The following is an 18,224-nucleotide window of genomic DNA, read 5'->3' as shown; positions in this document are numbered from 1 at the left end:
ACATGTATTAAGGCCTGAGAGAGGGCCATCAGTCTGTCCTCTCTACATGTATTAAGGCCTGAGAGAGGGACATCAGTCTGTCCTCTCTACATGTATTAAGGCCTGAGAGAGGGCCATCAGTCTGTGCTCTATACATGTATTAAGGCCTGAGAGAGGGCCATCAGTCTGTCCTCTCTACATGTATTAAGGCCTGAGAGAGGGCCATCAGTCTGTCGTCTATACATGTATTAAGCTAATGCAATAAATCATGATATAGGCGCTCCAGTCTAGGCCTCTCTACATGTATTAAGGCCTGAGAGAGGGCCATCAGTCTGTCCTCTATACATGTATTAAGGCCTGAGAGGCCCGTCAGTCTGTCTTCTACTAATGCAATAAATCATGATATAGGCGCTCCAGTCTAGGCCTCTATTTGTCAAGGCTTAAAAAAAAGAGTTGTTTTGCCTAGACATTTAAAAGCATGTTTCTGACAAATATCATAGCAGCAAACAACTAAAATATAAGAACATATGTATTGAGTTCTTTATCTGCTGGAGACCGTCAGGCCTTTAGAACATGTGTGCTAAGAATACTTCCATAAAGCAGAAAAATAGATTTTTTTCAAGAGGATGTGAAAAACGTGCAATTATAATGACATTTTAAGGACTCCATTCTAGCAGAAACAGTGAGATAGTTTCCGAGCTGCTTCAGAAGCAAGTGATAAGCAGTAAGACACCAGTCATCTCCTCCCTTGCTCGCTGCCAGAATCGGGCCATCCTTATCCCTGGGCAAAAGTTAACATCACATCTTTTTTTTCCCACTGATGCTTCTCTCCAGTTTCTCACAACCGCTATGATTCTTCGAAGTCCGCAACATACGTGGAGAATGGGACCGGCTTCGCGATCCACTACGGATCCGGAAACGTCAAGGGATTTCTGAGTCAGGACGTGGTGATGGTAAGTGGAACACGCCACCTGCTGGGTGGGCAGGAAGGGTCCAACTGGCAGAAGAGTGGCTCTTTTTGGGGCAGGGTCAGAATAAATGGCATAGAGGTAATGGTCTAGCGCCTCAACAGATACATAGTAGGACTCGAACCCAAGGTGGTAATCCAATATATTAAAGAAATTAATGCTGCCATTTCCTTTTACATGGTAGGGATATATCCTGGGCCTTCCTATATAGGTGTGAGGAATTCAACCATCTGCACGGTGTGCGCTCGCCTGGGCTTTTTGAAATGTTTAATAAAATGGAATGATGAAAGACCCACCTCAAGAAAATGTGTGGGGCTAATCCACACACATTTTCTTATGCTCACAGCACAACAAACACATAGACCTGTGTACTCTGGGTGGACACAGCCCACAGGCACAGTCCCCCTGTCCTATTTTGTTCGGGAGATGGCAGCCAGGTTTACACCATGTCCTAACAGAAGGGGGAGAGCAAACATTCCCCCTGCCATGACCAGCCTGATTAACTAACAAAAGTGTCCATGGATCCGTCCTGCTCTTTTGTTGGGTTCTGCAGCTGGTGGCAGCAATTTGCATGGAGCCTTGAAACACAGTTCTGTTGTATAGGCGCCTAAGAAATGCTCAATAAATAAATACCAATTATAGGGTAATTCAAACAGGGCCACATGGGGCTTGGCTGCAGAGGTTAACAAAGGAGACAGGAAACCCCAACAACCTTTCATATGCAACTGTCAACCTAAATCCAGCTCCCACACTCTGTATCTATGACAGAGAGCTCTCATGTCTGGGACTGAGTGTTTCTAGTACTCATCCCCACATGGGGACTCCATTCATAAGGTACGAGAATGTGGTTTGCAGGAGCCAGAGAGTCTGGTCTCGCCACAGCTTCAAGAGAGACCTGCAGCTTTAATCAGGAACCACGAAGAGATCCATTACCCAGTGAGACTCTTTGATCCACAGGAGACAGGAATATGGGTAGGACTTAGTATTACATATTTTCACCCCTTTACCGTTCCTGTTGAAAAGCACTCTGGTTATGACTTCACACATAACAGTAGATTGTTGGTGGGGACCGAGGATTTGTTCATTAAGGTAGGCTTAGCCTACACCAATCAATGTGGTCCATTTGGCTTTAAAAGAGGGCTGAGCCCCTCTTTTGGCAGATCATCTGCAGACTTTGCAAGGAGTAGTAAGAAGAACTCCTCACTGGACCCTGGCTGAAGGTACAGTCTGCCTTACATCTTCTGCCAGTGAAGGAAGGCCAGGATTTCCAAAAAGGGAAGCAAGATCCCTCCCCTTAACATCTCCCAGGGAAGGGAGAAGGAGGTAAATACCTCAGAGGACCCCATCGACACCCACCATAAAGAATATTTTCGAGCCAGTTGAGTTCCTTGAGCTGCAACTGACTGCAATGCTAACCGTTGTAAAGACACAGTCACTTCAAGAGACTTGAGACCTCTCGACCAGTGCTTCAGAACCGCCGACCAGCACTGAGACGATGCCTGACCTAATCCGCTGTGTAGGGCAGCCTGAGGTCGTTCGTTGCAGCATCGCTCGTCAAACCGTCTTGCCGCCTGATACCCGCAGTTGACTCCCATCTTGAACTCTGTCACAGAAGCCTGCAAAGCGCCCTGAAGCTGACTCGACCCTGTAGAGCAACAAGAACACCTAAAGCACAAGGTACCTTTTGTTTCTGTCCCTGTGGTCCTTCCCTGAAGGCCCCTAGAGACATATTAAGACCCATTGCTCCCTCTGTGCTGAAGCCAAGTAACCTTAAACTGTTGCGATTATTTATTATACTGACTACCCTCTTGTCAGTATCCAGAGTGCATCCCCTTTCCTTCTTTGGAACTGTCTGTCCTCTGCATTCCTTTACAGGATGGTTTGTATTTCATAGTGTTGCTAGAACTATCTGTTGTGATATAATTAAAGTACATATTTTTGATACAACCTTGACTGGACAGCCCCTTTTATCACTGGGTAATAATTGTATTTTTGCTGTGTTGCAACTAACCAACGATCCACGACCTTGCAGAGATAAGCCTGCCGTTCTGTACACGTAACCAAAATTGGACAAGGAAGTTTATAATTTGCTTGTGATTCCAATCTGTTCGGATCACTTCTGGTGTATTAGAGGTGTGAGGCTGAGTGATGGTTAAAAAACGATAATCATCCCTGGACTTCTGGTGCCCTGGAAGTTGATTTGTCACAATGGGACAGGGTTTATCCAGGTGGGGCCACTTGTTAATTTTGACTAAGGCTGAATCTCACTGAGGAAGCTCGGAGAGGCTGAAACATGCCAAGGGTTGTGTGTGTGTTCATGCAGAGTGGATGTGGCATAGAGCATCTCTGGCGGACAGCGCACCACCAGAAGACAGGACACGTGCAGACTTCAAATCCGCCGCTGCAAAAAGGAAAGGACCACAAAATAAGCTTTCTCTGCCTACGCCCCAATACTATGGAACCTCCTCCCCCATCAACATCAGCCTCACAATTCAGAAAGGAACTCAAGACCCACCTCTTCAAGGAGACTCTCCTCCTCAACACCTAGGCCGTCACGTCACCCTGACTCGCTAGTAGTCGCCTGCCCCTCGCCTCCTCGCCACCCGGTACAGCTGTACCCCTCTTCTGTGCCCCTCTGTATCCTACCCCCGGTGTATATCAGTTCTGTTGTTACCTCGGAAAAGCTCTCAGTTATGCAGCTATAATGTTGTAAACCTCTGTAAAGCGCTCTGTTATGTATCCGTATCGGTGTGTACCTCTGTAAAGCGCTCCATTGCTTCTCGAAGCGAGGTCCACGCTCAATAAATATAATAATAATTATAATAATAATAATAGAGTATCAGGCCATAGTGCTCCTTCTTGGTTGGGGTAAATTAATTTGCATACAGTTGGTCCCCTTCTATATGGGCACGGAAAAGGGAACGTTCTTTAGATGGCAGGTCCAAAGCATTGGCCAAAAAGCTTCTAATATATATTGTTTCCTGTTTTCAGCATTAAACATTTTCCAGAGTTTTTAAAATCCTTCAAAATCTCTGTTTATCAGTGCTTACGCATTGTTTCACTTAAAAAAATAACAGACAACTGTATTCTTCTAGTTTAAGCAAAAATGCATCTTTAATTGCTGTATAAATATTATGTAGAAGTCCTTGGAAGCAAAGAATCATCACAGACTATACTGATGCAGCTCGTGCTACCTCTTTGCATTCCTGGACTTGTAGTCCTGAATTTTTATTGGAAAAGGAAAACTACACACACACACACACATGCAGAGAATGAAACTAGGACTTGGTAGGCTCAAGTTGCCTGACGTGGGCAAGATAAAAGCTCTCATTTTACAGCGAGCCCTAAGACATGCACTACTAAAAATGCATCATGGCGTACAGGAGAGGAAGGGGAGGCGAATGGGAGATAGAGGCGGGTCTAGCTGTATAATCATGTGAAAGCTGCGTGCAGGACAAAGAACTGAGCACCTGTATAAAAAACTTAAAAAAAACTTGTGGGGAACTAATCTTCTCATCAGAAAGATTGCAATGTAGCCCTTGATATTTGACAATTCTTGGGCTGGGTTACAACATCGCCTGCCTAAATTCTCCTTATTTGCCAAAGATAATGGACTCATGATTAATCCTGGTAAAACCGAGATTTTAGAAATCTCCTGGGAGAAAAGCATAAAGGGAAGGTTTGGTGGTTGGAGAATAAGGTGATAGGAGCTGTCGATTCCTTGGTATACTTAGGTTTCCAGATAAGTGCTCGCCCCCCAGGCGGACCAATAAATAGAGAGCCTACTAAATAAAGGGAAGTTCTTGACTAATCAAGCATTAAGATCGTCAGGAAATATGGGCATTTCTCGATTAAACCTTTTCTACGTTTTTTTGAAAGTAAGATTGTTCCAAAACTAATTTATGGTCTGGAATTGGCTGATGAATCCATCTTTAAAGTTCCAGATCATATTGAAGCGAAATTATGGAGGAAAATATTGAAAGTACCCCCTGGGGGCGAAAGTGCAATGGCGGCTACTTTTGCTACTTTCGAAATTGATTGCCCCAATAACGCATTCCCTTTATGAGCAATTAGGGAAAGAACTGCATGGTATGAAGAATAAAAAGTGACTCCCGCTCTCAGCGGGAAGCAAGGTGTTCTGTTATTATAAAGAATCTGGCGATAGGTAGGGCTACTTTATTAGCAAACCCACAGAAAGTAAAGAACTCTCGATATGACTACATTTGGGCGTGCACCACTGGCTTATTTCACTCGTACTCATCTTTGAGTGATCTGGTATTTGAGCATAGAAGTCTGGGAACCCCATGTATGATTCTCTTGCAGTTTCCAAATAATTATTATAGAATGATTCTACTGAGCCTGAGATGGAACCTACTTCTAACGAAAGAGATTCTATTTAGAAGACGAATGATTACTGAGATGGGGACGAACTGTGGATACTATAAACAGGGTTCTGTGGAAACTGCGAGACATTGGGTTCTAGAATTTGAGGCCCTAAATACATGTAGGATGAAATATTTTTCAAAGATGTGTGATCGGGTTCATAAATTCGGCTCACTCAATTGTGATTATGTTTGGAAAAGATGCATTAATATTAATTCTGTAAGAGAAGGTTTAGCTGTGGCAGGTTTTTATTATGAATTTGATGTCTTGATGTTTTTAAATAATACCCCATGATGAAATGCTATAAGGTATTGAATATGTTATGTATTGCTTTTTGATTGTTTTTTTTCCTTTTTGATTTTTGTGCTGTTTATCTTTTTTTGTATGCATTGTATGTATTTTTAAAAGGTTTTTTTTAAAACCAAATACAAATTTTATAAAAACAAAACAAAAGTGTGCATGTTTACCATGTGAACAGTGAAATAGATTCTGTAATCAACAACAAAATATTCATCGGAAATTACAGATTCCAAATCATAGATATAACCCTGCTATTTAACAAAAACGGAACAATCAAATGTTCCTGAAAATGAAGCATTTTGGGAAAAAGTGGCCTTTGCTGAGTCCATTTCCACAATTGATGGAGGATCATTGGAATACATGGCACCATTTCATCAAGTAGTCCTTTCAGATCAACCATGACAATTAGCAAATCATGTTTTCCAGCATAGTAGATTTTGGGATCCAATAAAGAAATCAAAATTGCTACTTTTTAAAATTGGTCCGTGCAACACATAATTATTAGGGGAACATTTCCTATGTCCTATTTCTGTTTGGAACATATTGAAGTACGAAAATGTCTGAAAATGCCCCCTATATAACAGTACTGGCCTTTCCATGTGTAGCATGGTCAGCACTGCCATCTAGTGGAAATGTTCACAAATATTCAGATAAACCTCTAGAAGTGAACATTATTTCTGGGGGGACAGAAATTAGGGTAAATCAGATTTTACTCAAATCTAGAAGCCTGGTTATATTTTATCTGTGGCCAAGGGGCATCGTCTCTTAACGGTTAAGGCAGTACTTTGGTGCTCTGTAGCCTGCAAAACACATCCCGCAACGCATCACCCAGATGGAATGAAGATATACTGTGTGCATTATTCCAAACATAACACATTATTTACTTGCTGTGCCTTTCTGCCTACAGAAAACAGATATATTTATGCAAAATCCAAATTATAGATGGGATATTGGCAAACAATTAGTGCAGCCACTTCCCTCGATCTATGTCAGATCGGAGAGTATTGTAAAATGGAGGCTTGGCTAATGCTTCTGAATGTTTGGTTCGGTGGAGGAGGGTCAGTCCAGATAGCAGGTGGCACTTAACATTTGTCTGAATCTACCCCAGCCCGATAGGCATCCCAGAGTTACAATTGGTCAGGGAAATTCTTTATTACTCTGTGAGTTTCCCACAGGCCTGGGGAGGCTCCTGGGGCCACCAATATCATTCCAAGTGCCCTGGGGTGGTTCCAGGTCACATCCTAACATATATGGCTCATTTGTACTTCATTAAAGGGACATAGAGACAGCATTAATGCCTTGTAACATGATAATTGTTTATTCATCCCCTCCATAGGTGGCTGGTCTCCCCATCATTCAGGTCTTTGCAGAAGCCACAGCTCTACCCGCCTTCCCTTTTATATTTGCCCGCTTTGATGGAGTTTTGGGCATGGGGTACCCAGGGCAGGCAATTGATGGCATCACACCTGTGTTCGACAGCATCCTGTCTGAGCATCTGCTGAAGGAGGAAGTCTTCTCTGTCTACTATAGCCGGTGAGTGCTTTGGGGTGTCCCCTGGTGGAGAGTTAGACCTGGTATCTAATCAGAAAATCCCACAAAGTGTTCTGAGTCCTCTGCCAGCTGAAAATCTGAGAAGCAGAGAGCCTACTTTACCAGAGAGTGATCTCTGGACTATAAACCCTAACCGAGGGGGACTGTATTAATAATAAAACCAAGTATTGGTTACACAAAGGGGGGTGCACATATATAATAACAGCTTTACCGGGGGGGGGGCACTTTTATGACCTTACAATAGGACATTGTGGTAAATTGCATGCTAGCAAAGTGGGCCCGTGATACATGTAAATTCCTCCTCTGTGTGATGGTGTCCCCCTTTGACACCGTGCAGGTGCAACTGGTTGATCTCTTGTCGGAGGTGGGTTCACATGGACCGCTTAGTCCGTTGCTTCAGGGGGTGCTTTCACCGAGCACTGGTAATGGTCATCTCTGTCCAGTGCACATATGTCCCGTGGAACGCATGGTCTTCTACTCTCCAGCCAAAGAGTTCTGCAGGTCATGGGCGAGGTCCTCAGTAGAGTTGCATGAGTCCCCAAAGTGGAATATAGGGTACGCATGCCCTGTCGGGGCTATAGGTAGATCTTACACCTGGCACAGCGAGGGATGCTCCTGGCACAGCGAGGGATGCTCCTGGCACAGCGAGAGATGCTCCTGGTACAGTGAGGGATGCTCCTGACACAGCAAGGGATGCTCCTGGCACAGCAAGGGATGCTCCTGGCACAGCGAGAGACGCTCCTGGCACAGCGAGGGATGCTCCTGACACAGCAAGGGATGCTCCTGGCACAGCGAGAGATGCTCCTGGCACAGCGAGAGATGCTCCTGGCACAGCAAGGGATGCTCCTGGTGAAGACTGTGGAACATTGTTAGAGCTGTGGTCAGGTCGTCCTTCTCTAATAGGCAGATTGAGAGCCTCGCTGCCAAATTGTTCCGATGTCATGGGCAATATCGATAGTCAATCCGAACTTTGTGGCCAATAGTCCTTTGCATTCTGTTTTACGTCTCCTGATGTGGGTATAGACCTATAAATCCCAGAATGCAAAGTGCAGGGACTCACCGAAGGAGTCACACATGCCAAGAGTCTTATTGGGCATTTAGCAAACCCACTAACCCTCCGCCCCCCCAACCCTCAATTTGCCCCCTGGGGGAGAGATGAGGCATTCTGTTTCAAGGGTACCATTTGGGGGAAAAATGTTGGGCCGATCCACGCTCAAATATAAAAGAAAGCATTTTGGTTTGGAGAGTCCTGCTCTGTCCTGAAAATAGAAAGTACAGGTAAAACATGGTGAATTGCCTGGACCTCGTCTGTGAGCCACTAGTAAGGACATAGGTTTATTTGCGATTCACAAAACTGGAATAATGAAGGATGCAACAGGAAGATGAGGTACATCACTGCTGAAGTGGCTTTGGGGTCACGCTTCCTAAATAGCAGATCTGGGAAAGGAACATGGGGAGAGTTATTTTGGGGGCACAGTATTGAACTTGCAGGTGGTGCTCGAGGTCATGGTGAGAGTAAGTTTGGGGTCACAGCACTGGAGAAGCAGTGCATGCTTGAGGTTCAGACAAAGGTACATGTTTGGAGTTGTTTGGGGTTACTGTACTGGAGTAGCAGGAGGTGCTGCAGGACAGGGCGGGGTGCATCATCAGCGTTATTTTGAGGTCACAGTACTGGAGTAGCAGTGGGTGTTGGAGGTCAGGATAGAGGTACTGGTTAGAGTTATTTTGGGGTGCCAGTACTAGAAGAACGGGGTGCGGCGGCGGGGCAGGACCGAGGTGGTGATTCTTGTATTTGATTTTTCTGTCTTTTCAGAAGTTCGAAGTAAGAAGATGTAACCGTTTATGGCAAGCGGGCACCTCACTAACCCACTACCCCGTGCACCCGGCTCCATGTGGTAACACTTGCTCTGCCTGGACCCGCTTGCTTTCTACCCACTCTGAGCCAGTACCGAGTCCCACTTTTTAGCTTGTACCCTGCAGGCTTGGTACCGCACGTCACAGAGAACCAGCCTTACAGGAGGTCTCTGCAGGGCATGAGGTTGTCCAGTCATCCTTCCCACCTCACCCCATTTCTATGATCATGGACAAAGCACAGGGATTTCAAAGTCCCTCCATGGTCAGACATGCTTAGTCTAGGATATTTATCCTGGTTTTCCAAAAGATAGGGAAGGCTACACGGATACTGCGAATCTCCCATAAGTCTTTCTTCCTCCACTATTTGCCCCCTGAAGATCTCGTCGACAACTCAAAAATGCTATTTCAACATCTGAATTCATCCCTCATATCCTGACTGCACCCACACATGATCCAAATTCACCCTTCACACTCTCACTGCACCCACATATTAATTGAATTCATCCTTTGTACTCTGACTCACGGGCACATGACCTCATTTCATCTTTCACGCCCTAATGCACCCACACATGGTCTGATTTCATTCTTTACACTCCGACTGCACCCACACATGATCTGAATTCATCCTTCACACCTTTTCACCCACCCTGCATTACTCCCTCCTGTGTTGCATTGACTCCCTTTCAACACCCTGCATTACTCCGTCCTGTGTTGCCCTGCCTCCCTTTCACCGGCCCTGCATTTCTCCCTCCTGTTTTGCCCTGCTATCCTTTCACCTGCCCTGCATTACTTCCTCCTGTGTTGCCCTGCCTTTTGCACTCGCCCTGCATTACTTCCTCCTGTGTTGCCCTGCCTCCCTTTCATCCGCTCTGCATTACTTCCTCCTGTGTTACTCTGCCTTCCTTTCACCCACCTAGCATTACTCCCTCTTGTGTTGTCCTGCCTCCCTTACACCCACCCTGCATTACTTCCTCCTGTGTTGCCCTTCCTCCCTTACACCCGCCCTGCATTACTTTCTCCTGTGTTGCCCTGCCTCCCTTCCACCCCCCTTGCATTACTCCCTCCTATGTTGCCCAGCCTCCATTTCACATGCCCTGCATTACTCCCTCCTGTGTTTCCCTGCCGCCCTTTCATCCGCCCTGCATTACTCCCTCCTGTGTTGTCCTGCCTCCCTTTCACCTGCCCTGCATTACTCCCTCCTGTGTTGCCCTGCCTCTCTTTCACCCCCTTGCATTTCTCCCTCCTGTTTTGCCCTGCTATCCTTTCACCTGCCCTGCATTACTTCCTCCCGTGTTTCCCTGCCTGTTTCACCTGCCCTGCATTACTTCCTCCTGTGTTGCCCTACCTCCCTTTCACCTGCTCTGCATTACTTCCTCCTGTGTTACTCTGCCTTCCTTTCACCCACCTAGCATTACTCCCTCTTGTGTTCTCCTGCCTCCCTTACACCCGCCCTGCATTACTTCATCCTGTGTTGCCCTTCCTCCCTTACACCCCCCGCATTACTTCCTCCTGTGTTGCCCTGCCTCCCTTTCACCCCCTTGCATTACTCCGTCCTATGTTGCCCTGCATCCATTTCACATGCCCTGCATTACTCCCTCCTGTGTTTCCCTGCCTCCCTTTCACCCACCCTGCATTACTCCCTCCTGTGGTGTCCTGCCTCCCTTTCACCTGCCCTGTATTACTCCCTCCTGTTTTGCCCTGCCCCCCCTTTCAACCGCCCTGCATTACTCCCTCCTGTGTTGCATTGCCTCCCTTTCACCACCCTGCATTACTCCGCCCTGTGTTACCCTGCCTCCCTTTCACCGGGCCTGCATTACTCCCTCCTGTGTTGCCCTGCCTCCCTTTTACCCGCCCTGCATTACTACCTCCTGTGTTGCCCTGCCTCCCTTTCACCCATCCACCATTACTTCACCCTTTGTTGCCCTGCCTCCCTTTCACCCCCTAGCATTACTCCCTTCTCTGTTGCCCTTCCTCCCTTTCACGTGCCCTAAATTACTCCCTCCTGTGTTGCCCTGCCTCCTTTTCACCCGCCCTGCATTACTCCCTCCTGTGTTGCCCTGCCTCCCTTTCACCCACTCTGCATTACTTCCTCCTGTGTTACTCTGCCTTCCTTTCACCCACCTAGCATTACTCCCTCTTGTGTTGTCCTGCCTCCCTTACACCCACCCTGCATTACTTCCTCCTGTGTTGCCCTTCCTCCCTTACACCCCCCCTGCATTACTTCCTCCTGTGTTCCCCTGCCTGTTTCACCCTCCCTGCATTACTTCCTACTGTGTTGCCCTACCTCCCTTACACCCACTCTGCATTACTTCCTCCTGTGTTACTCTGCCTTCCTTTCACCCACCTAGCATTACTCCCTCTTGTGTTGTCCTGCCTCCCTTACACCCACCCTGCATTACTTCCTCCTGTGTTGCCCTTCCTCCCTTACACCCCCCCTGCATTACTTCCTCCTGTTTTGCCCTGCCTCCCTTTCACCCCCTTGCATTACTCCCTCCTTTGTTGCCCTGCCTCCATTTCACATGCCCTGCATTACTCCCTCCCGTGTTTCCCTGCCTCCCTTTCACCCACCCTGCATTACTCACTCCTGTGTTGTCCTGCCTCCCTTTCACCTGACCTGCATTACTCCCTCCTGTGTTGCCCTGCCTCTCTTTCACCCCCTTGCATTTCTCCCTCCTGTTTTGCCCTGCTATCCTTTCACCTGCCCTGCATTACCTCCTCCTGTGTTGCCCTGCCTGTTTCACCCACCCTGCATTACTTCCTCCTGTGTTGCCCTACCTCCCTTACACCCGCTCTGCATTACTTCCTCCTGTGTTACTCTGCCTTCCTTTCACCCACCTAGCATTACTCCCTCTTGTGTTGTCCTGCCTCCCTTACACCCGCCCTGCATTACTTCCTCCTGTGTTGCCCTTCCTCCCTTACACCCGCCCTGCATTACTTCCTCCTGTGTTGCCCTGCCTTTCACCCCCCTTGCATTACTCCCTCCTATGTTGCCCTGCCTCCATTTCACATGCCCTGCATTACTCCCTCCTGTGTTTCCCTGCCTCCCTTTCACCCGCCCTGCATTACTCCCACCTGTGTTGTCCTGCCTCCCTTTCACCTGCCCTGCATTACTCCCTCCTGTTTGCCCTGCCTCCCTTTCAACCGCCCTGCATTACTCCCTCCTGTGTTGCATTGCCTCCCTTTCACCCCCTAGCATTACTCCCTTCTCTGTTGCCCTGCCTCCCTTTCACGTGCCCTAAATTACTCCCTCCTGTGTTGCCCTGCCTTCTTTTCACCCGCCTTGCATTACTCCCTCCTGTGTTGCCCTGCCTCCCTTTCACCCGCCCTGCATTACTCCCTCCTCAGTTGCCCTGCCTCCCTTTCACCTGCCCTGCATTACTAACTCCTGTGTTGCACTGCCTCCCTTTCACCCATCCACCATTACTTCACCCTGTTTTGCACTGCCTCCCTTTCACCCCCTAGCATTACTCCCTCCTCTGTTGCCCTGTCTCCCTTTCACCTGCCCTGCATTACTCCCTCCTGTGTTGCCTGGCCTCCCATTCACCTGCCCTGCATTGCTCCCTCCTGTGTTGCCCTGCCTCCCTTTAACCCATCGAGCATTACTGCCTCCTGTGCTGCCCTGCCTCTCTTTCACCCACCCTGCATTACTCTCTCCTGTGTTGCCCTGCCTCCCTTTCACCTGCCCTGCATTACTCCCTCCTGTGTTGCCCTGCCTCTTTCACCCCCTTGCATTTCTCCCTCCTGTTTTGCCCTGCTATTCTTTCACCTGCCCTGCATTACTTCCTCTTGTGTTTCCCTGCCTGTTTCACCCTCCCTGCATTACTTCCTCCTGTGTTGCCCTACCTCCCTTACACCCACTCTGCATTACTTCCTCCTGTGTTACTCTGCCTTCCTTTCACCCACCTAGCATTACTCCCTCTTGTGTTGTCCTGCCTCCCTTACACCCAGCCTGCATTACTTCCTCCTGTGTTGCCCTTCCTCCCTTACACCCCCCTGCATTACTTCCTCCTGTTTTGCCCTGCCTCCCTTTCACCCCCCTTGCATTACTCCCTCCTATGTTGCCCTGCCTCCATTTCACATGCCCTGCATTACTCCCTCCCGTGTTTCCCTGCCGCCCTTTCACCTGCCCTGCATTACTCCCTCCTGTGTTGCCCTGCCTCTCTTTCACCCCCTTGCATTTCTCCCTCCTGTTTTGCCCTGCTATCCTTTCACCTGCCCTGCATTACTTCCTCCTGTGTTGCCCTGCCTGTTTCACCCACCCTGCATTACTTCCTCCTGTGTTGCCCTACCTCCCTTACACCCGCCCTGCATTACTTCCTCCTGTGTTGCCCTTCCTCCCTTACACCCGCCCTGCATTACTTTCTCCTGTGTTGCCCTGCCTCCCTTTCACCCCCCTTGCATTACTCCCTCCTGTGTTGCCCTGCCTCTCTTTCACCCCCTTGCATTTCTCCCTCCTGTTTTGCCCTGCTATCCTTTCACCTGCCCTGCATTACTTCCTCCTGTGTTTCCCTGCCTGTTTCACCCACCTAGCATTACTCCCTCTTGTGTTGTCCTGCCTCCCTTACACCCGCCCTGCATTACTTCCTCCTGTGTTGCCCTTCCTCCCTTACACCCGCCCTGCATTACTTCCTCCTGTGTTGCCCTGCCTCCCTTTCACCCCCCTTGCATTACTCCCTCCTATGTTGCCCTGCCTCCATTTCACATGCCCTGCATTACTCCCTCCTGTGTTTCCCTGCCTCCCTTTCACCTGCCCTGCATTACTCCCTCCTGTTTGCCCTGCCTCCCTTTCAACCGCCCTGCATTACTCCCTCCTGTGTTGCATTGCCTCCCTTTCACCACCCTGCATTACTTCACCCTGTATTGCCCTGCCTCCCTTTCACCCCTAGCATTACTCCCTTCTCTGTTGCCCTGCCTCCCTTTCACGTGCCCTAAATTACTCCCTCCTGTGTTGCCCTGCCTTCTTTTCACCCGCCTTGCATTACTCCCTCCTGTGTTGCCCTGCCTCCCTTTCACCCGCCCTGCATTACTCCCTCCTCAGTTGCACTGCCTCCCTTTCACCTGCCCTGCATTACTAACTCCTGTGTTGCACTGCCTCCCTTTCACCCATCCACCATTACTTCACCCTGTTTTGCACTGCCTCCCTTTCACCCCCTAGCATTACTCCCTCCTCTGTTGCCCTGTCTCCCTTTCACCTGCCCTGCATTACTCCCTCCTGTGTTGCCCGGCCTCCCATGCCCTGCATTGCTCCCTCCTGTGTTGCCCTGCCTCCCTTTAACCCATCCAGCATTACTGCCTCCTGTGCTGCCCTGCCTCTCTTTCACCCACCCTGCATTGCTCTCTCCTGTGTTGCCCTGCCTCCCTTTCACCTGCCCTGCATTACTCCCTCCTCTGTTTCCCTGCCTCCCTTTCACCTGCCCTGCATTACTTCCTCCTCTGTTGCCCTGCCTCCCTTTCACCTGCCCTCGATTACTCCCTCCTGTGTTGCCCTGCCTCCCTTTCACCCGTCCTGCATTACCCCCCTGTGTTGCCCTGTCTCCCTTTCACCTGCCCTGCATTACTGCCTCCTCTGTTGCCCTGCGCCCCTTTCACCTGCCCTGCATTACTCCCTCCTCTGTTGCCCTACCTCCCTTTCACCTGCCCTGCATTACTCCCTCCTGTGTTGCCCTGCCTCCCTTTCACCCGTCCTGCATTACCCCCCCTGTGTTGCCCTGTCTCCCTTTCACCTGCCCTGCATTACTCCCTCCTATGTTGCCCTGCCTCCCTTTCACCTGCCCTGCATTACTCCCTCCTCTGTTGCCCTGCCTCCCTTTCACCTGCCCTACATTACTCCCTCCTCTGTTCCTTGCCTCCCTTACACCTGCCCTCGATTACTCCCTCCTGTGTTGCCCTGCCTCCCTTTCACCCGTCCTGCATTACCCCCCCCGTGTTGCCCTCTCTCCCTTTCAGCTGCCCTGCATTACTGCCTCCTCTGTTGCCCTGCCTCCCTTTCACCTGCCCTGCATTACCCCCCTGTGTTGCCCTGTCTCCCTTTCACCTGCCCTGCATTACTCCCTCCTCTGTTGCCCTGCCTCCCTTTCACCTGCCCTGCATTACTCCCTCCTCTGTTGCCCTGCCTCCCTTTCACCTGCCCTGCATTACTCCCTCCTGTGTTGCCCTGCCTCCCTTTCACCCGTCCTGCATTTCCCCCCCTGTGCTGCCCCGTCTCCCTTTCACCCGTCCTGCATTACCCCCCCTGTGTTGCCCTGTGTCCCTTTCACCTGCTCTGCATTACTCCCTCCTCTGTTGCCCTGCCTCCCTTTCACCTGCCCTGCATTACTCCCTCCTGTGTTGCCCTGCCTCCCTTTCACCCGTCCTGCATTACCCCCCCTGTGTTGCCCTGTGTCCCTTTCACCCGCCCTGCATTACTCCCTCCTCTGTTGCCCAGCCTCTCTTTCACCCGCCCTGCATTACTCCCTCCTCTGTTGCCCAGCCTCCCTTTCACCCGCCCTGCATTACTCCCTCCTCTGTTGCCATGCTGCCCTGCATTACTCTGTGCATGTTTATGGCTGTGCACTTATTCTTCAGCATTAATACCTGCGCTGGGCGCCCTCAGCTCTTCATGACCCAGACTGTGCTGCTTGTATAAACCTGTAGTTTTTACTCTTTCATTTCCCAAAGACGGTCCACGGTGGGGATTCATCCTGACTTTTTGTGGCTTGCCTCCTCCAGGGACACGCACCTGAGGCCTGGAGGGGAGATTGTGCTCGGAGGGTCTGACCCCTCATATTACACAGGAAGTTTTCAGTACATGGACATCATTAAGAAGGATTTCTGGCAGATCGAAATGAAGGGGTGAGTGAGTCTCAATCTGTGCACCCAGGAAACATGGCAGTGTGCCACTGATGCAGAGGCCATGCCCCCAAAAGCAAATTCACTGTTTCTCCTCTCTCTCTCGGTCTCTCAATTTCTCTATCGCCTTCATTACATCTGAGCACTTCAATTTGTGCTCCTTGCCTCACACAATGTGAGGACTGATTCATCCTGCTGTCAAATGTGCTGAACCCAATCATGGGTTTTCTCTGGTTTTTCTGTGACTATTCAACTTCTTTGGCCTCTTTGTTCTGGGCCTTCCAACATGGGAGCATCATTTTCAGGCATTGTTGGGAATTCCATGGCCTGCCTGCACTCCCTCCTCCCATTGGTTGCCTTGGTCCTAAAGCCCAATCGCAGCAACCGGGAAGTGGGAGCCGGCTGCAACAACAAAGGCCTGCAATGAAGGCCCCTGTCTGCTCCCTGTCCGCTGCCATAACGCTGCCTGCTTCGCTGTGCCCCCTACCTCCCTCTGGTCCCCTGTGATGACTTGCTGTGCCCCACACCGCCCTCTGATCCCCTGTGATGGTTCGCTGTGCCCTCTACCCCCTTCTGGTCCCCCGTGATGTCTTGCTGTGACCCACAAACTCCTCTGGTCCCCTGTGATGTCTCGCTGTGCCCCCCTCACACTGCAGTAGTTGTCTTGATTCACTCTGATTTCACCATCACCGACCTGCTGCCAACGCTTAGATTTGACTTTATGGACACATCAACTCTTGGTGCCTCACCTTCTCAACTCTCATGCTGGACCTCCCCTGGATCTCGGGTGACCCTGTATCATGCTGTGCCCATCGTCATCTTGAATCCTTGCCTACATTTTTCTGTTCCCGACAACATTATGTGTTTTACCGACCTCTGCAACTGTATTTGTTCTCCCCTCTGCTTCTCTGCTCTTTTTCACTGTTTTATTCTCTGTTCTCTCCTCCTGCCCTCCTTTATTTTTTTCCATGCACTTACTCTATCAGAATTGTCCATGGACCTAGTATGATAGCAACACTTGTTTGTCTCCTCCCCCTCTCTTACTTGTTTTACTGCCCCCCCCTTCCAGCACTATCTGAAATGCGTTCCTCTCCCTCCTTTCTCCTCCTCTCTCCCTTACCTCTTGTGTTTCTCCGGCTCTACCAGAAATGTCGTCAGGCCTAGTACGGTAGCTGCCTGTCTGTTTCCCATTTACTTTCTATCTGTGTCTTAGCTCTTGCACTATCTGAAATATCGCCAGGCTGAGTACGATAGTAAATTTCACATGCTTGTTGTTCATGACTTGTAAGAATGTTATTGTATTTTCCCTTGTTCCCTCCCTTGCTGTGAAGCGCTTTGAAACACATTATGTATAGGTGCTATATAAAAGAACAATCATATAATATCTCTGTGTCTCTCTTTCTCTCTCTCTGTTCTCACTTTATCCCTTTATTTACCTCTCTCTTGTTCTCTCAGTTTCTTTCTTCCTCTCTCCCAGTCACTTTATCTCTCTCTCTCAGTAGCTTTCTGTTTCCCTCTGTATGTCTCTGTATCTCTTTATCTTGCTCTTTCTTTCTGATTATTTGTCTATTTGTCTCTCTCTCTCTCTCCCTCCCTCCTGCTCGCTCACTTTCTCCCTTTACTTCTCTTTCTCGCTTTTTCTGTTTCTTTCTTCCTCTCTCCCCGTCTCTGTATCTCTCTCTCACTCTGTAGCTCTCTGATTCCCTCTGTATGTCTCTATCTCTTTATTGCACTCTTTCGTTCTCAGTGTATTTGTCTCTCTCTTCCTCTGTATTTCTCTCTGTATTTCTGTCACTGTTTATTTCTCTGGCTCCCTCTGTGCTCTCTGCTTCTCCCTCTCTCTCACCCAGTCTACTCTCTTTCTCCTTCCCACGCTCTCCTTATCTCTCTGTTTCTCTCTCTCTCCCTCTTTCGCTCCTCATCTCTCTGTTTCTCCTGCTCTATCCCTCTCTCACACTCTCTGTGTCCCTTTCTCTTTATCTCTCTGTTTCTCGCTTTGTCGCTTTCTCTGTATTTGTCACTCTATTTCTGTCACTCTCTTAGTCTGTCTGGCTCCCTCTGGCATCCCTGTTTCCCCCTCTCTCTCACACTCTCTCACTCTCAGTCTCCCTCCCCCTCTCTCCTTATCTCTGTTTTCCCTCTCTTTCTCTCTCTCTCCTTATCTCTCTGTTTTTCCCGCTCTATCCCTCTCTCTCACACTCTCTCTGGCTCTATCTCCCCCTCTCTCTCCTTATCTCTCTGTTTCGCTCTCTCTCTCTTGTCTCTCTCCCTCTCTCTCCTTATCGCTCTGTTTCTCTCTCTGTTTCTCTCTCTCCTTATCTCTCTTTCTCCCACTCTCTCCCTCTCTTGCATACTCTCTCT

General features: G+C 49.1%; 1 protein-coding gene across 1 annotated transcript in view; it reads left to right on the top strand.

Moving 5' to 3' along the window:
* REN (renin) overlaps nucleotides 1-18,224 on the top strand; it is a 103,766-nt gene that overhangs the window by 63,547 nt on the left and 21,995 nt on the right. The window contains exons 4-6 of the mRNA XM_069633106.1: nucleotides 814-932; nucleotides 6,967-7,163; nucleotides 15,744-15,866. Coding sequence (XP_069489207.1) covers nucleotides 814-932; nucleotides 6,967-7,163; nucleotides 15,744-15,866 — 439 coding nt within the window. The remainder of the gene's footprint in view (nucleotides 1-813; nucleotides 933-6,966; nucleotides 7,164-15,743; nucleotides 15,867-18,224) is intronic.

This window comes from Ambystoma mexicanum, chromosome 13, assembly GCF_040938575.1.
Source record: "Ambystoma mexicanum isolate Mex_15411 chromosome 13, UKY_AmexF1_1, whole genome shotgun sequence".
Lineage (NCBI taxonomy): Eukaryota > Metazoa > Chordata > Amphibia > Caudata > Ambystomatidae > Ambystoma > Ambystoma mexicanum.
Note: the sequence above shows the minus strand (reverse complement) of the source record. Positions and strands in the feature narration are given on the sequence as shown.